The sequence below is a fragment of the Thunnus thynnus genome, chromosome 1, assembly GCF_963924715.1.
Source record: "Thunnus thynnus chromosome 1, fThuThy2.1, whole genome shotgun sequence".
In the NCBI taxonomy this organism is placed as follows: Eukaryota; Metazoa; Chordata; class Actinopteri; order Scombriformes; family Scombridae; genus Thunnus; species Thunnus thynnus.
Genome location: NC_089517.1, coordinates 19,814,555 through 19,833,676, shown reverse-complemented (window position 1 = coordinate 19,833,676; position 19,122 = coordinate 19,814,555). Strand labels below are relative to the sequence as shown.

The window sequence follows — 19,122 nt, the reverse complement described above, 5'->3', positions numbered from 1 at the left end:
GTGTGCACAAGATGTAGAGGCAAGATGATTTAACCAAGAGATTACTAAAGAATGTCATTTTCCAAAAGTGTTAAAGTATTGACAAGTATTTACAATGTGAAAATGAGATAAAGGATTTAATTCACTGCAGAATTAAATTTTGTGCCAAAGATGCTCAGTATATATAGTAAAATAAATGTTCATAGTAGCAGATGATAAGAAATGTTGATTAAATATGTATCTGGCACATTGAAATAACAGCCTTTTGTCTTTGGCTCATCTTATTTTTCACAAGCAGCTTTCCCAAAATTTGGGGATCCTGATTCAGAACTTTTAAGCTGACAACCTTAAATTATTGATATGATATCATGAAAGTTTCATTGGGAGAATGTGAAATTGAGGTGATGTGATAAGCTAGATTGTTTTACTGGAGATGACTTATAACTCTTTTTGTGTTGTAACCACAAAAACAGTCTACTTACGATTGTGCAGTGGTGTTATAGAGGTATCTTCCCTCACAATTGATCTTTGGCTGAGTACAGACACCGGCTACAGAAAGCACACAGACCCGACATCAGCCAAGTTTAATTTTGACCTGTCATCAAGTTACTCATAGAATTACCTTAATTAGCGACAGCTGATATGACCTGCCAGCAAAAGTGATGTTCACTGTCGGCTAAAAATGAGAAGTTGTTACCTGAGTGGTCTGTACACTGCTCTTTGCTAATAAGACAGAGAGGAGATATAAAAGATTCAATAACAGATTTGTTTGTGTGGGACCTAAGTGAATATGTGTATTTTGACAGTCCAGGTGTCAGAACCCAGAGTCACTCACACCAGTGTGCCCAAATAATATGTAGAGCCTAACTATGTGTATGTTTTGCACATGCTCATACTTAATCATGTATTAATATTTGTATATATTTAGTGCATGTATGTATTTCCCCAGATGAGATATGTTTTCTTTCATTAAAAAGGGGCAGAACAGCAGAACAACCTAGAAAATACAGCCTGCAAATAGATGTTTGTCCCTGCCATATATGTGGGAAGAAGACCCACAGTTCATTTTTTTGTCCTTTACACATAAGTTGTTTCAGGTGTATGTTTTATAATGTGTAATATGGCTTTTTTGGCATATGTAACACACACAATCGTGTGTGATTACTGGTATGAGCATTTGTGTTTTGTGTCGTCTTCTCAGCTCCATTTATTCTGGTCTTTGAGGCATATCTGTCTCTTTCTTCTGATTGTTTTTCTTTTTTTCTCTCCTCTTTTTTTTTCTCTGGCTGGTGGCAGGAGGGAACTTACCATGCATTTCACGTTGAACTCAGAGTATGTTGCTATGGTGGTTGCTAGGGATTTAGCCTAGAGTGACGTGGAAAGTCCAAATATTGAAGGTGTCCTTCTGATGCAGCGGCAATGGAAGGAATAAGCAATCGCCTCAGATAGTTTTTTTTAATGTGCCCTTTCATTATTATGCCTCTCTTTTGAAATATCAGAATTGATTTTCAAAACACAAAAAAGGACTGCATTAAAAGGCACGATTCAAAGAAAACAGGGAAAACATTGCTTTTCCATATAATGCTTGTTCATTAATTTTCTCATTTTGGCATGTATGTGCAGATAATTCTCTGCATCCCCCTCATAATAAACACTATCATTTTATGTATCTGTTAAACTAACAAAGGATAACTGAAAATATTTAATGTGACCAAGGGATATAGATATTTTATAACAACTAATACAACAACTTTTTTTTCACCTCCTAAAAGCCTTATTCTTTAAATGCAGTGCCCACTGATTTTGAATTGATAGATTGTACTTGACAGGTGAGGATGTACAGAGGCTGGAACAAATAATGGAAACATGTAACAATAAGTGAATATAAAATAACTGAAAAGGAGATGGGGCAGTCTTTGTCAGACATGTCCTGTTATATAAATCCTTCATTTCTGGTTTCAAGAAGGAAACCAGGAAGGAAATATTAAATGTATTTTCCCATTTGCAAAACCTCTCTTAAAGTTGTGTTTATTTTTGTATCATTAGAAGGACTATGTATCTCCAGTATTAGATAGGAATCCCTCACCTTTGGCATGGTTTCATTCTTATTTGGTGAACATAACTCACTGTGTACGAATATTTGGCCATGCACTGTGCTGTGAAAGAACATTTCAGTTAAAGGTGCTACAGTACACTGGTCATGTAAGCCACATAGGAGCTATTTCTTGAATGCTACAGTGCAGCTCTTGAAGGTGTTAATTCTGATGAAGGTCTTTTTTGATGGATTTGGTGGCTGATGTTCAAATCAAGTCTATTCTCACAATACTGACCACGCTGTATGTCAGAGTTCCTTTCAAAAGATAACATGGTATTGACCATGTACCAGTATACTGGAATTTCATTAGGAAAAAAGAAAACTGCCTGAGCAGTTAAACAGTCATATCAGCATGGTTATAACTGACTTGCATGTAGTGCATCAAATGCTTTATATGAAAGATAATACAGAGGCTGTGGGGAAGACTTGCAGTTTAATTTTTGAGAAAGTCATTATTTTATAGAAAAATGTTACCACTATGTGTCATTATTAGCTATTAGCTGGCTAACCCAGCCATGGTTAACAAAGCTTACTGTAGCTTATATTCTCTAACCAACAACCAAACATCTAAGTAGATGCCAAACCATCTGGGTATACTGTTGCACTGAATTAAGTGCTGGTGGAACAACACTGAAAGTGGTCCTAAGCTGGTGTGTATGTTAGCAGCTAATTTCTGATATTGATGCTGTTTTAGGAATGCAGCTGAGCCAAATACAAAAATAGGTAGTGATTTAAAAGGATATCAACTGTTTTGGAAAATATGTTTGTTCACTGTCTTGCCCAGAGAAACTGCAGATAAAAAAATAGCTATAAGCTTACTCTGGCACAGTACTTCAAATGGTAACATTTATGTGTAATATTGTACATGGTCTCTTACAATAAATAAATAGATAATAGTCAGATGTGAAAAAATAATATCTTATTGTATCTTATTTTCACATTCTGTTTTGACAACAGAGAGGAGCATGTCCATCTTTACTTGGCTTGCCTTGTACCTTGGAATTAGGGGGAAACAATAAGCATTTCAGCACCTCCTAAACTGTTATCTATATTTGTTGTTTGCTAGCAAGCTCACAGAGTCACATGTGTTTTGTGCTTATGCACATCTCTGGTGTTACTAACTCTTATTAACTTCAATGACTGCTAACAGTCTATCTATTTTCAAACCAATTAATCCTCAGTTTCTCATTTTTCTAGTTTGCACTTCCAAAACCACCACCTGCCTCCTACATCCTGTCTTTTTAGGACCTTGTGTGATTTCTTTTATCATTGAGTCACTCACCAAATTGACAAATTACACCACTTATAAATAAATCACATCTTGACCCTAATGTTCTCCGTAATTACAGATCAATTTCTAAACATCTGTACATGTCATAACTGCTTTGAAACATTAAAGGCAGTCAACTCACCACTTATGTGTCCAATAATAGCTGTTTTGACAAACTACAGTCTGGTTTTCACAGACTCCATTCCACTGAAACGTCTTCAGCCAGCTTGATCTCAGTGAAGTATTTGATACTGTTTATTATGGCCTGTTATTGCACCATCTCCAGTATCAGATAGGCATCCATCACCTTTGGCATGGTTTCATTCTTATTTGTCTAACATAACTCATTGTGTACTTATATGTACACAAGGCCTTCATTGTGTAATGAATAAACCTTTCTGACTCAGAAAGTTACATCTGGTGTACCTCAAGGCTCCATCCTGGGTCCTCCTATGTTATCAGTAGGTGATATTAATTACAATTTCGGGATCCATTTTCATTGCCATGCTGATGATACATACTTATTCATTCCAACTCAACCCAGTGAATCATCAGTCTCTCAAATCCTTGCCTGTCTGAAATTTAAAAACTGGATGTCTTTTTCATGTTAAAAACAGATAAAACTGAAATACTTATTTTTGGACCAGCCAAACACATTTTTTAACTCTTTTTAAAATGTCTTTCTGCATCTTGATGGTTGTGGAATTTCCACAGAACAAAACAGCTTGGGTGTCATATTTGAGCTGTCCTTGTCACTTGAATCCCGCATTAGGTCTACTTTCAAGATAGCATTTCACCATCTCTGTGATATAACCAAAATCAGTCCATTTCTCTCAGTAACTCATACAGTGATTTTGATCCATGCATTAATCTCTTCCAGGCTTGATTGTTGTGATTTCCTTTTTTTCCTAGCCTATTCCAGTCATCTATCAGTAGTAGGCCTGGGACGATATGCTTATCTCCCGAATCGATACTTGATACATGATACATACGTGATACTTGGGTGCCAATCCGATTCTTGAGTATTCACCTTTTGCTGCCCCGCCCATTTTTTTCCTCTTCTGGTTCGAACGCAATTGTATTCATTCCTCCAGTTTAGTGCTAGCATAATTTACCAGCTAATGGCATTGTCAACAATGAGGAAAAACACAGTTGTGTGCTGGTTCATTTTAGACAGAAGACTCACGTTATTTGCGATATGATTAAGTTCAGGATGGGATGTCGAAGCCAGGACTGTGTGACGCTGATAGGTGGTTCCTCTGATACACATAGCTGCTTCATCAGGTCTGCCTTTCAGTAGCTTTTTGCGCTGATCGGAGATCATCAGAGATTCAGCTCCACAAAGACATGAAATGTTCTGGTAAGTCTTTGTTTCTAATGTTTTTAACTTCCAAATCAGTCAGCATGCTGGCTTGAATTGCGAAGTAACGTCTGAAGTGTGTTTACTGTTTTTAGGCAGTGTAACAGTGGCTGCGCAGTTGGTTAGCTAACACTGTTAGAATCCTATTTTGTAAACGTAGTTACCGTTTGACACAGCATGACGTTAATTATTAACTTCGGTTAACTAATGCAGGATCCTGGTGTCTAGTTAAATAGCTTGGGGACTTTCTGTTTGCTTAGCTAAAACATTTGTAATTTTTATTTTTGAACATTGGAACCTTCATGAACATAGGATTTATTGCAGGGCTGATGAGACTGCATTAGCGTTGGCTAGGTATAACTAATATACTGGCAACTGAGTGTATTGATATATTCCTTTTTGACAATGTCCAAAATGCACCTTTTAGTGACAATGTGACACTATACATCACATGTGAATTCCCACAGCTTTTTTCCATTCTGGTTTACATCCACTCCAGAGCAAATGCAACCACAGCCACAGAACACATCAAGAGGACAAATTCATCCTGGGTGATTTTAATCACTGCCCAGCTGACAAATATTTAAAAAGTATTTACCAATACGTCACATGAACCACTTGCTGTGGTTCAGTCCCAGATGCATACAGGTCCATCACCACCCACCACCGAACTGCCAAACTGAAATATAGAGACAAAGTGGAGCAAACATTTATGCGAGGGAACCTCCATTCAGCTTGGCAGGGTCTCAAGAACATGGCAGATGTGAATACTGCTTCCACCACCCGCAAGCTCATTCAGGTTGCAGGCAGCAGCCTAGCATCACTCACTAATGACCTAAATTCCTTTTACACCAGATTTGAGACAGACAACAGCACCCAGCTAGATGCAACCATCTCTACACTCAAACCTGGTGACCCTGCCCTCACCATAAAAAAAGGATGCGGTGGGAGCCCTCAAGAAGTGAACACAACACCCATGCCAGACAACATCAGTGGCCATACCCTGAGGTACTGTGCTGAGCAGGTGGGGGGCATGTTCCAGCCCCTGTTCCAGAGCTCCATGGTCAACAGCATAGTCCCCCAGGAAACACAGGTGGAAACACTCGACAGTTATTCCAATAGCCTACTGAAGAAGGGCACTATAAAGGCCCTGAATGACCTCAGGCCTATGGCTCTCACCTCTCTTGTGATGAAAGCTATAAAGGGGGTCATCAAAAACCATATCATCAAGGCAACACAGATGGACCCACTCCAGTTTGCATACCACGCAGGCAGAGGTAGTGATTCCCCTATAGAATGAAATATGAGTGACACTGCTAAAATTTCTCCATGACCACTGATATCAATGGGCTACTAAAGATTTTCACTTGCACACTGCACAAGCATGATAACACCCTACAGTGTGGAATTGTTTTGAGTCATCGACTAGTGCATCTAATCCGAGAATCCTTCCTCTCCTTATTCTTCAATGGACATCTATTTGAAGGGTACTGTTATAAAAGTAATGTAGCTCCTTTAGGGCTGTGCATAATGTGTGTGTGTAGCAAGTGTGTGGTTGATCGAGTGCAGAGAGCAAGTGGCAGAAAAGTGACAGTGAATGTGAGTGGAGCAGAGGAAAAGGATAGCAGTGAGTTGTCAGTCTGGCAGTAAATGTACAGTGTGGGCTACAGTGTGTCATTTAATAAATGTTGCAGCTTCTCAAGATCAAGAGAAATCCTGCCTGTTGTGTCCTCAACTGCTGGAAAAGTGAAGGGGGTTAGCCCTGAAGTTAGCAACAATGGGTTAACCTAACCTGACCAGGCTCACTTCAGGTCGCCCGACCTTTAAGGTGGACCAGCTGTTCTCATTTTGGTGTCAATCTCAGCCACACCTACTGTAAATAGAGAACAGAGAAATGTCTGGCTGCTGAGTCTCTCCTGAGTTTGGCTCAGCACCCCCACCCTCCACCCCCCGCCACTCCAAAGCAGCCAACCTGGGGGAAACACTGAGAGGGGTTGACGATGCAAAAGCATTCATTACAGACAACATACATAATCATCTGGAACACCCCAACACTACAGCAAGACTCCTATTTGTAGACTTCTCCTCAGCATTCAACACCCTGCAGCCACAGATTCTTGCTGAGAAACTCACCAACCTCTTCTACCTAGATGACCGACTAATACTGTGGATAATGGACTTTCTCACCAACAGGTCACAGAGAGTGCTGATCAACAACACCTTCTCTGACCTCCTACACACTTGAACTGGTTCCCTGCAGGGCTGTCTCCTCTCACTCCTGCATTTGATCCTCTACACTGATGACTGCAGGTACACCCAGCCAAACTGTCACATGGTCAAATTTGTTGATGACACAGTCCTCCTGTCTCTGCTTTCAGGCCCCTCACAGCATCACAGCTCAGCTCTTGATGAGTTTGTGGATTGGTGTGACAACTTCCACCTGGAGCTTAATGTGAACAAGACCGAGGAGACGGTAGTGACCTCCTCAAAGAAGCAGAGGGAACTTGCTGCGACATTCACCACCATTATCCACGGGAAGCCCATAGAGATTGTTGAGGAATATAAGTACCTGGACACAATCCTGAAGAAGCACAACTCCTCTGGGGTCAGTAAGGACACCCTCACAACATTTTACTACTCCTTCATTGAGAGTGTCATGACATTCCCCTTCACCTGCTGATTCCACTCCATCAGCCTCCAGAACAGAAATCACCTGCAGAGCACAGTCAAAGTCTGCTCCAAAATTATTGGACTTCCTGTCAGAGCCCTCTCCACTCTATGCGAGCAGCAGATGCTAAGGTCAGCTGACAGAATCCTACAGGACCCCTCACACATCCTGTTCCCTGTGTTTGAGTGGCTTCCCAGGCTTCAGAACACAGAGGAGAAGGGCAACCTTTGTCCCCAACTCCCAGCCATCCCTGTCCCTCTGCTCACCCTGCTAACCCCCCCTCCCCCCATAGAGTTCATGCACTAACACACACACACACACAGTGACTTGCACATGGCTTGGACTGATGCTGCTATCTATGTTCATTGAATCACTATGCACCTATATATTATGGAGGCAACCATCAATACATATACTGTGTGTACTCCATTGTACTTTCACTACACTAATATTATCATACTCATATCATTATAATTATTATCAATGTCTACAGCATTGTGCTGCATCATACTGCTTTATACTTTTTATTGCACTAATATTGATATGTGAATATATTAATTGCACTAATCTATATTAATTGCACTATTGTTATCATTCTAATATCATTATTGTTATTATTATCATAATGTGTACATTATGCTGCATTATACTGTTTTTTACTTTTATTGCACTAATATTTTTATTTTCGTATCATTATTATTATCATAATGTTTACAGCTATTTTTTTTGCATTTTATGTATTATACTATTATCATAATGTGCACAGCTTATTTTTGCTTTTTACTTATTTTTAAATTTTCCTGTATTGACTCTGCTACTCTACACGCCTTTGCAAATTGCCCCTCAGGGACAAATAAAGTGTTTTGAATTGAATTGAAAAATTAGGATTTAGGATATATATATATATATATATAGGACTTAAGTGTGAAACCCTGCATGGGTGTTGGGGTCCTCATTTTGCAGCTTAACATTATTACAAGTCATATTAATTCTAAAATTCATACTCATATTTGCCAGGACCTTACATTTTCTGTTTCAGACTGACTCAATTGTTTTGTTGTGTATTTATTTATATTTGAAACTTGGTAAGAGATTTATATGAAATTTGGGAAAAAAAAATTTGATCATGAATGATTGAGTGATGGGGTATTTTTGAACATTTTCACTATTTACTCATGGTTATTATATTAAAAAACTCTCATGATTGTCTTTCTCTGTGTGTATTTTGATGTAGAGCAAGACGCAGATTGAATATGAAAAACTCAAGACAGAGACTCATCAGCCAGACATTTCTCCGTTCTCTGTTAAAGAGCGGCTGAGATTGATACTAAAATGAGAATTGCCCGTCCACCTTAAAAGTCAGTCCACCTCAAGCGAGCCTGGTCAAGTTAAGCTAATGCGTTAGTCATAACTTCGGGGCTAACCCCCTTCGATAGATGAGTATTTTCTTTCTGTTTTTCTTCTGTTTTGAGGAGCTGCAGCATTTATCAACTGACACGCAGCCTGCACTGTACATTTACTGCCAGATTGACAACTTACTGCTAAACATTTTCTCTGCTCCGCTCGCTTTCACGTCATGTTTCTGCCGCTAGCGCAACTACACACACACGTACACGCACTGCCTTATTCCTTAACGGAGCTACGCTACTCTTGTACCTTTCACGTATATGTCATTTGAAGAACAAAGAGAGGGAAGATGACTAAAAAAAATCCACTATAACGTTGGGTGTTATTGTGCTTGCACAGTGTGTGAGTGAAAATCATTAGTAGCTCGTTAATATTAATGATCGTCTGAAATTTTAGCAGCAGCGCTCATAATTTTGCAGCGGTGGTGTGCCGCTGCTGAATGAATACAGGGGAAACACTGAGTCATTTTCTCATAGACTTCCATACAATCAAACTTCTTTTGCAGCCAGTGGAGTCCCCCCCGATGGTCACAAAGCAAGCTGGTTCTTAGAAGGTTCGCTAGTTGATCCAACTGCAAACTGACATGAGCCTCAGCCCAGAACCAGCACTAGGTTCCAGCTGGTGGAAAGGGGCAATCAGATATTTCACCATATACACTAGCATACCTCCCGAGTTCTTCTTGTTCCACTTACTGTCTATTCCCAGAATTCACAAAACAATGTATCGTGGTCCCTACCTGTGGAACAGTCTTCCTACTTACATTAGAACAGCTGTTCTCTGTAAACTTTTAAGGTCAGACTTAAAACTCACCTGTTCTCTCTGTCCTTTAATATATATTTTCCTGTAGCCATCTGGTCAACACTTTTATATGTTTTAATCCTTTCTTTGCACTCTGTTGGTTTGATTGCCATTGTTCTCAGTGTTTTATCTCTACCTATTTTTTTTATTAATTGTGTTACTTAATAATCTAATAATTTTATTGTTTGGTGGTTCTGCTGTTGTGTCCATTGTTTTTTGTGATTATGCACTCTAAATGAAGGTTGAAATTTGTTCAAAGTTTCAAAATGCTTTAAGGTCACTATAAGGGCAGGGCTTCTGAGATGTTGTGTGCAGGATAGGAAATAACACCAATGAACATATATGTCTGGAAGTGTCACCCAAAAGTGGCCAAATATATAATGTCTGTTAACAAATTGAACCTAAATCTATAGAAGGAAGCTTGTTATGCCCTTCACTACTTAAATTGTAAACATTTGAATTTATTAAATTTGCAAACATTGTTCTGTGACATTAATCTTTCCCATTACCCTGTAAATTGGAAATGAAAAACTTGGTGACAGTAGCTGTTTGCTTTCCATATTATCTTTGATTGGATGTTTGCATTCTCCTAAATGCTTCTCTTTCTGTGTGTGATTGCTTGGTATGTAGGCTTATTAAGGCTGTTGCAATCAATGGCAGCCTAAATGATAATATCCAGTGCCCAACTCAAGAGCTGAAGGCCTGGGGAGTGAAACACCTGCCCTGCAGGTCCTCCCACTTCCTCCTGTACTGTCTTTCCCTGTCTTACAGTCCACAGCTGTAGCAGCCATCACACAACCCCAGGCAGGCTAGTTAGCCCTGAGAAAAGAGCCTGAACCCCCGATCAATAACTTTAGTCTTGTCTACCTAATTGCTCATTGGTTGACATTGGCGCCAGACTATATGTAAGTGCATGTTCCCCCCAGTGATCGACTTCGGCTCCATTTCCACCACTATCCACCTAGTGTTGGGCTTACGGTCTGCCCCTCTCTCTTTTCTCCTGTCCTCGCCTCTGTTCACCCATGTTTCGAATGGAGAAAACCTGACCTGATCGGCTTCTGCTCAGTTATCTCAGCGGGATGAGACTCCGAAGAGATGTGCTGCACTCTTACCAGGCCCGTGACTCCCAGGCTGCTCAGGTAAATATCCGGGTTTAATGACGAACAGGAAGATTAGCCAGTTACTCCCGCTCGCAATTTCATTGAGCGCCAGGAAATTAGCCGGTCTCGTTTGGGGTTTTTCTGAACGGCTTATTATATGATCTAATGCAGACACACTTTATGAGCGTGGAGCAGAGTATGGAGAGGGCAGTATTGATTGTGCTCATTGTGAATTATGTGAATAGATAAAAGTGTGAGTGTGCATATATATTAGCCAATTATGCGCTCAGGTGCTAATGTAAAAATTCTGCTGAATAAATATGAAATATGCCTCTATCAGCATCCAACCTGTGTCCCCTCGACACTAGTCATTTGAGATGATAATTGGGATAGCATGTTTGCCTTTTTCTGATGAGACGAGATATTGTGATAGCTCTCCTCAGCCTGGATTTAAATGTGTATTGATCAGTGTGAGGCTCAGGAGCTCAAATCAAAACAGCAGTGCAGCCCCTGTACACTTGCATATACTTGTGCCTTTGTTTTTCACATTATATTTTCAAGAAATCTTACAATCCACAGACATAAAACATCGGTTAGTATGTCACTTAACATAAGAAGCTAATTTGTATGTGTTCTTGCCCTCTTTTTCCAGTAGTAGTGTGCTAATGTCATGATTTAAATGAAGTATTGATCAGTTTAGGAGGGGAGAATAGAGAGAGAGGGAGCGATTGTGAGGGAAAGAAAGCAAGACCAGGGTTATCGGTGGATCGCACACAGAAAGAGAGTGCTAACGGATGAGACACGTTTTAAGCGATTCTGTGAAATGGATTTCTGCATAATCTGTATTCTTAATTCAGGAATAACCGCCATGCTCTTTTGTTTGACGTATTCCGAGAAGCAAAAATGGACACAGAGACGACAAAATGCTTTCAACTGGACATTAATGGAGAGAAAGGTCTTTTTTTATTCTTGTTTTTTGTTGATTTCATGGAATATTTGCCAGCCAGTGTGCAGATGCTTAAATAATGGTTTGTCTTGGTTCCTGTCTGGGTCTCCATCTTGTCTGGCTATCATTCCCTCTGCAACGACGACACTGCAGCAGCCTCAGGCACACTGGGCTAAAGCCTCTGTCCAAGTGAACCAGAAGCTAGGTCTGTTTGTCTTCCTCTTGCTGTCCTCCCTTCCTTTCTCCCAAGCTCCCTCCTCTTCCTCTCTCTCTCTCTGTCTTTGGGTGTCTCTCTCCCCCTCTATCCCGTCCTCTCATGTGATTTAGCACAGCAAGGTTGTATTAATTAGTGGCCTGTTTATTATTGTTGACGCACTTACTGGGCAGGCAACTGTATGCTGTTTATCTCGCCATTTGCTGGACATTATAGTTTCATAGCTGTTTATAGTTAATCTGTATTATTACTGTAATACAGTAAAATGTTACCATCCTGGTATTAGTTATGACATAATTTAACACATTTGTGTTGTATTTTAATTTCATATATATATATATATATATGTATATATATATATATATATATATATATGTATATATATATATATATATATATATAACCTGCTCTGATAGTTATGTGAAATTATTTATTTGTATTTTTTTAAATTAATGTTAACTATACATTTTCACCTGAACCTGAAAGTCTTGATTTTTTTCAAAGAAGACATTTTAATTTATTCCTTGCTGAATGTTATAGTCAACGTTGAATCACTGATCAACTGATATTTTTAGAATAAAGGCTGGATTCTACCTACCAGTTAGTATATTGTCATTTCACTGTGCAAATGCGAAGCGTGTTTCGAATAAATATTGATTTGGTTTTGAGAGTATTCAGCTTTATCTTCTGTTGTCCTTCTGACACAGAGTTAGCAGCTCCAGGCAGATATCAGGCCAGTCCTTGATGGGACAGGACCATGGCAGGCTTTATGTCTGAGTACATGCATAGTAGAATAGAGAACCATGGTGCATCTCAGCTACAGAGTGAGCAGGCAGGCTGCGCAGAGAGGATAGGCTCTGTGTACTGGATTGATTTTTCTCCTCCTCTCGCCGCCCTGCCTCCTTTTGTGGTTCAATAGCTGGACATCCAGGAGAAGGATCTCTCAGTCGCAGTCTGAACTGCAGGAGAGCCAACTGGATCTCTGGAGGAACACAGTCGCATGCAGCAATACCAAAAGCAGCTTCAGAGACAGACCATCAGGCCCAGGAGCTCCAGAGTCAGGTATAGTGCTCAATGCTAGGCCCAGGTTTTTCCAGCAGGCCTCAGACTCAGACCCATCATGCTTCATGTGCCCATCCTTATCAGTGCATTTTGAGCAGAACAGCATTGTCAAGAGCACATTTTAAATATTTCCATCCCACTGTTGTTTCATTTTGATTGTAAGTGGTTTTGCTAGAGCCATCTTAACTAGACTAATGCAGCTTGAGGAGTAACATAAAATTGTATATACTGGATGTGTGTGAAGGACAGAGAGACAAATGATGAAAAATGCAAGCATCAACATGTGAAGCATTTAAATACACCAGAGCAGCACATCCAGAAAAAAATTTACACCATAGAGATAGGCAGGGATGAATGTCCACTGCACAACAGCGAGGTCGACAAACATGTTCTGTTTGACAAACAGGCACAAACTGTCACATTGACAAGCAAAAGAAACCCAGGATTCTAATGATTGATGACTGGGGTTTCCGACACGTATTCAGAAAAAAAAACTCTGCTTACCACCTTCCCTAGAGAAAAACACTGACCAATCTGAACCACTGACTGTGTTGATTGCTGGTGTCTGTGTCACCTGTTGCTAAGCTTCTGGGCAGACTCTGTTTATAGTGTTCAATCAGAGACTGAGGTGTCATCTCAGTCGCACTCCCTGTATTGTTGACTGGAACATTCATAGTGCTGCCTTACCCAGTCTTACCCACTGTGAATCTCTGCTTATTTCCTCTGTTTCCCTACCACTCTTCCAGTCCTCATTAACCTTAATGATTCCCTACCCTTATTCATTTTCACTCACTTTTCAGCAGTTCTGTCACTTATTCACAGGTTACAAAATATATGGACTCTAAATTGTTTTATTTTAATTTTAGTCCATTTTAAATTAAAGGTACCTTGTGGAGCTTTTTACCTCTAGTTGCAGTGTAGCACAGTATTATAAGATGTAATGTAATAAGTCATTCCCCTTATTTTATAACTTGTAACCTTCCAACACGCTTAGTCATAAGCGATGCACGTGCACTGAACAAGCATGAAAATGACATGATGCGCGTTTTGCTGACTTCAGATGCTGACTGTTATTGCTCTTTTGTTACCCAAGTAACAAAGAGCAATCACACTAAAAGGGTCCTTTGACGCAACTTAGTGCATCCACTTATTTACTGTATGCCCTGGTCCATAAGTTATATTTCTTCTAATTTTCAAAGAAAACTTTGTAAACCCGCAACTGTCAAAGGGTTGGGCAATGTGGCCAAAAAATCTAATCTCAATTTTCTTTTCAAGTTTGAAACACCATATTTTTTAGACATTTAAGCAAGAATTATAAGACTTGCACTACCTGCAAAGCTGTCATCATTACGCATAAAATACAGGTTATCCCATACAGCTATTGACTGACAGAGCACAGGAATCCCGTTTAGTTATCAGTTTCAGCACAGACAGCAGAAAAGTCAGATCACTAACTGCGCTGTTTGTGTTTTTCTGCAAGACATCAGCCTGACATCTGCAGTCTGTTGCTAGCTAGTGTGAGCTACCAGGTTAGGACACACTGAGGAAAGTAGGATGTGGAAACTGTAACTGGAAGTGATACCTCGTCAACAAACACAAACCGAGAGCACAGGTCAGTGTGCAGAGACATTTTCAGTATGTCCCTCTCGTAGATGCGACCCTTAAATTCACCACAAGATAGCCAGAGCCAGCTAAATACTTGGAGTCATGACAGTCCCAGTAAACTGTGGTAGGCGTACATGGATGTACATGTATTGTAAATGAATATCACATTCAAAGATGTTGTCCCATTCATTCCTATCAAAGTTTCTTAGTGTCGCATGAGGCCAAAAGAAGTCTGCCATGTTTCTGAGGGTTTTCTCAAGCTTCCACACTTTTAGGCCCACACAGCATGTACACTAGAGTCCTTCTCCAGCTGAGCCGGTTCAGATTATGCACGTCCTGTAGAAAGAAGAGTTGCGACACTCTCATGGACTTCTGTTGTAATCGCAGAATGTGGAAATAACACGTGTCATGGGGCGACCAACAGTTCCAAACACTGTAGAGTTACAGCGTTGAACCCCATTCATTTCCAGTGTTCCCCAAGCATGCTCACTGGTAAGTTGACGAAACAACTGCTTTTTTTTTTTTTTTACATTTTAATGCATTAGTTAATGTTTATCATAGCTTGTTGGATTCTAAATGCAGTTAGCTAATGTAAGCAACACTTCGCTAGCTACCATAACCAGATGTCAGTTGGCCTATGTCTACCTCAAATTAATTGCAGTTATTGGTATTCGCTGGTATACAAAGTTTATCTTTGGTTATTAGATTAAATATTAAAGTTAGCAACTCTTAGTTTCAACAGTATTAGTACATCTGATTACAATGAATTGTAGCTAGCTCAACTAAATAACATGTCTAGCTTGTATCTAGCGAGGTTGTTCCTTAGTTAATTCAGTCATTACACACATCATTTTGTTAGCACAATTACAACAACAGAAAACTGTATGTTTTCTGTTATTGTAATTGTATGTGCATCAATGACAGGTGATAAGATCAGCGGCATAAATGTTGATGATCACAGTAAAAAGAAAGTACAACTGAAGGTCACATATTTTTTCTTTTGAAGAGCTGACATGAAAGCATGGGAGACTAACTTTGATGACCTAGCAAGCCAGCTATCTATAAATGATCCAAAAAGCAACAAGGTATGTAATTGTCAATTGTATCTGTAGCATCCAAAACTTAATACCAATACCGCTTAAACAGTTGAAGATGTTTGGAGCTACAGTTAGACACAGTTAGACACTGACACAATTTCTGTTTATATAATCCCTGTGATATAGCACTTTGCCATTTCTGTAGGAGCAATGGCAAAGCTGGTGGAGAGATAGAGAGGCTGGTGGAGTGATGACCAGGTGGATGAAGTGATGGACCGGCTGGTGGAGTGATGACTGTGCTGGTGGAACGAGGAGAGGCTGGTTAGTAGGGCTAGTGGAGAGATGACCAGGCTGGGGGTGCAATACCCAGGCTGGTGGAGTGATGACTAGGCTGGTGGAGCGATGGAGAGGCTGGTGAAGCTTTGCAGAAGCCTGATAATGACTCATTCATTTGAATCAGTTTTTTTGGAGCAGAGAGACATCTAAAACATGCAGGGCAATGGGTCCCCAGGAGAAAAACTGTGTTAGACTCTTAATATGATAGAACAGCATGCAATAAACATAAGACAAGGGACCAGAAAAACAGACCCTCCATACCTATTAAGGCTGAAGCCATGCTAGGTGGTGGGACATTTGTAGGAACAAATGTCAGACCGAGCACCTCCATAGCAACGATCACGGTGTTTGTTGGGGGCCTGCTTGTTGTAGGCTTAGATGTTGCTTGGCTTTGCTGATTCTTCTTTGCCCTTTTCGTTGGACAGCACATTTTTCCTTTCAGCCTGGATGTGCTTTGCTGTGATTCTCAACCTCAGCCTGATGTATCTGTTGTTTTTTTTTTCTTTTTGTACATCATGGCATGAGGGAAGCATGCTGTCCAAGAGCTTAGCCTCTCTCTCCAGCAAATCCATGGCATTTGGGAGCTCCATGAGGGATGCACTGGTCTTGGTTTGGAACAGCCCCTCAGTTTGCCGGACTAGATCAAAGGCGTCTTGCGACGGCCAACAAAGCGCACCTGGCTTGAATTCCTTCAGCTTCATTAAAGTACTGCGCTCTCCTTCAGGACTCTCATCATTTTGCTTAATTTCATTTTGACATTCATCACAATTGTTGGAATATCTGATTACTGTATTCACCATGTAGCCCGTAAGATGGTAGCGAGCACAGGTCTTGGTTTTTGTCAGGTCAGGTGCAGGGTTGTGCTCCATCAGCTCCTCCATTCTGAGGCCAGGGCTGGGAAATGTCTCCTTTTTGTCCAAGAAGTCTGTCAAAAGGCTGTTGTCATCCTCCTGATAGCTTCATGATTTCATTGTCGAAAGAAACTGCCCAACTGATATTGATTTCAGTGCCTGGTGAAACTCCGTTGGAGCTGGGACTGGATTCTTCTGTCCTATGCAGCTGAATAGGTTTTCGAGACAGTCCTGGGTAAACTTGCTGGTCAACGCAAACAAGTGTCCCTGGGCCAGCATGTCTTCTTGGATTGATAGTATTGTAGATGTTGCCATCACAATTCTTGTTTGCACAGGCTTCCAGCTACCTGGTTGTCCAATCCTCAGCCCACGGAACAGTTGGATCTTGTCCTGGAGGAACTTGATGGCCTTTTGGTACTCCTCCAACTTGTCAGTACCATCACTGGGTGGCAAGAGGACATGATGTCAAATCAATGGTCCACCTGCTCCAGGAGCCACGCTGTTGTTCGTTTAGAGGGGGGTTGTTGTTCTTGCTCCACCATGTATTTCAGGCCAGCACTTGTTACCTTGCTAAAGACATTCAAAGCAGGGCCCACCTTTATCTTGTCGAAGTGACTCGACCGTAGGGTTTTACGTGATAAACTTGGAGCAATTTTCAATGCCATCCCCTTTTGAAAATCCACCAAATCTTTCAATGGACCAGTTGAAACTTTATTTGAGGAGAGGTTCTCCCTCTCATCCGTATCTGGTGGAATTGTAAATGTCTGTCCACAGACACTTTCATGTCCTCACCAGATGTGGGACATCTGGCATGAAGTATAATTTCCTGTCTGGTCTTGCTGGATGTAGGACAGACGCTTCGTTGTGGTCCACTACAAAGGCCTTCCACATTGCCTGATTAGGGCTGCCCATGTCAGTGGTGACGTTAATCACATGTAACCCTATGGAAGCTGCTCTGTCAATAATGTCCAGGATGATTGGTTTGTAATCTGCCCCATTAGTGGAATTGCCACCGGTAAGTCACTACTTGTTTCCATTGTGTCGTGCTCCCTTCCAACATAAAAACACATGCATGTGTTGCCTCTCCTGTTTGGCTGGGTAACATTACATCCCAATAAAGCTTCCCTGTTTCCAGGTGCAGCTCCACGCTTGGTGTGATTGCCACCTCATCCAGAGTCATCTTTATGTTCCATCTTGTTCCATGTTTAGGTTCTATCTTTATGTGCTGGAGTCTTCTCCGCAGTGTTCTGTTGTCAGGGAGAGGAATTTCCATGCCCTGAGGTAGCCTGTAGCCCGTTGAGCCTGTGGCAAAATAGTTTTATGGCCTTTTTTTGTCATTTCCTCATCTCATGCCCCTCTTACTCTTCATACCGATCATTTTTATCTGATTGTTAGAAAAAAATGCAGCAAATTCCTTTTCCATGACTAAATTTTTTTTCCGTAGGACCACATTCATTCTGTCATTTTAGGGTTGCCTCTAAACTTGTTGTTTGATCTATTTGTTTTTCTAACTCCTTCCTCAGGTCTTTCTCACTGGCTCCTGGTTCACTTGGACGCTGCACACTGATTCTTGGCTTATTGGCTCCTTGTATGCCCTCTCCATCCCCTCAGTCTTCACTTTCCTCATCGTCTCTTCCCTCACTTTCCCTTCTCTGAATTCCATCACTTTCTCCCTCAGTATCTGAAATGATGGCATGGCATTGTAAGTGTTACAGGGAGGGTGTGTAGGCTAGTCATTGAAACTGGAAATATTTTATAAATTATGACTTCACATTATTCATACTAAAATTCATTTTTGGACAATATTTGTGGTCACTGGCCACTGCATGAACATGTACTGGAGGTTTTGGGGTGGTTCTCACAGCAGGACCCTTCCTCCTCTTGGGCTCAGGCAAAGCACAAATACAGTTCGAACAGCATCAGCTTACAATTTCAGTTGGCCTTTTTTGTTCTTGTGAATTGCTCTCCCTCAAAATGTGCCTGCTGAATTACATATGAGTTTAATTTCCACACACATTCCAGACTTTACCTCATAATTGTCAATCACAATTTTATTGTAGTCATGTACATATTCCAGTAAAACACATCAAAAACCTTGATCCACAAGCTAAATGTCCAAATGTGGAGTATAAACATACAGTTTGCTGTTATTGTAATTTCTCATGATATTCAGGTTGCTTCTGCTGACTTTGGCCAACCATTTTCTTCTCCTGTTGGTATGTTTTGGGAAACCACACATCCAGATCCCTTTCTCGGACCAATTGGTGCATCCAAATGCTGCACAGCCAACCATAGTAAGACATCAATGTATAAAACTTAGATGTTATGATTACCACTTCAGTTTCCAGAGAAGGGGTGCTAATTAACCCCTCCCTGCCTCCCACCTCTTTCTAT

At 40.6% G+C, this 19,122-nt stretch overlaps 1 protein-coding gene across 12 annotated transcripts in view; it reads left to right on the top strand.

The window, feature by feature from the left end:
• Positions 1-19,122, top strand: part of LOC137182800 (uncharacterized) — a 158,459-nt gene that overhangs the window by 85,029 nt on the left and 54,308 nt on the right. For 3 of the 12 annotated variants that reach the window (XM_067589291.1, XM_067589328.1, XM_067589310.1), the window contains 6 exons: positions 7,083-10,482; positions 10,615-10,716; positions 11,576-11,632; positions 11,777-11,828; positions 12,757-12,899; positions 18,902-19,022. In XM_067589291.1, coding sequence (XP_067445392.1) covers positions 10,657-10,716; positions 11,576-11,632; positions 11,777-11,828; positions 12,757-12,899; positions 18,902-19,022 — 433 coding nt within the window. In that variant the 5' untranslated portion in view covers positions 7,083-10,482; positions 10,615-10,656. Of the gene's footprint in view, positions 1-7,082; positions 10,483-10,614; positions 10,717-11,534; positions 11,633-11,758; positions 11,829-12,756; positions 12,900-14,136; positions 14,997-15,510; positions 15,590-15,746; positions 19,023-19,122 lie in introns of those variants that run through there. The other 9 variants (XM_067589338.1, XM_067589347.1, XM_067589319.1 and 6 more) reach the window with 8 other exon arrangements.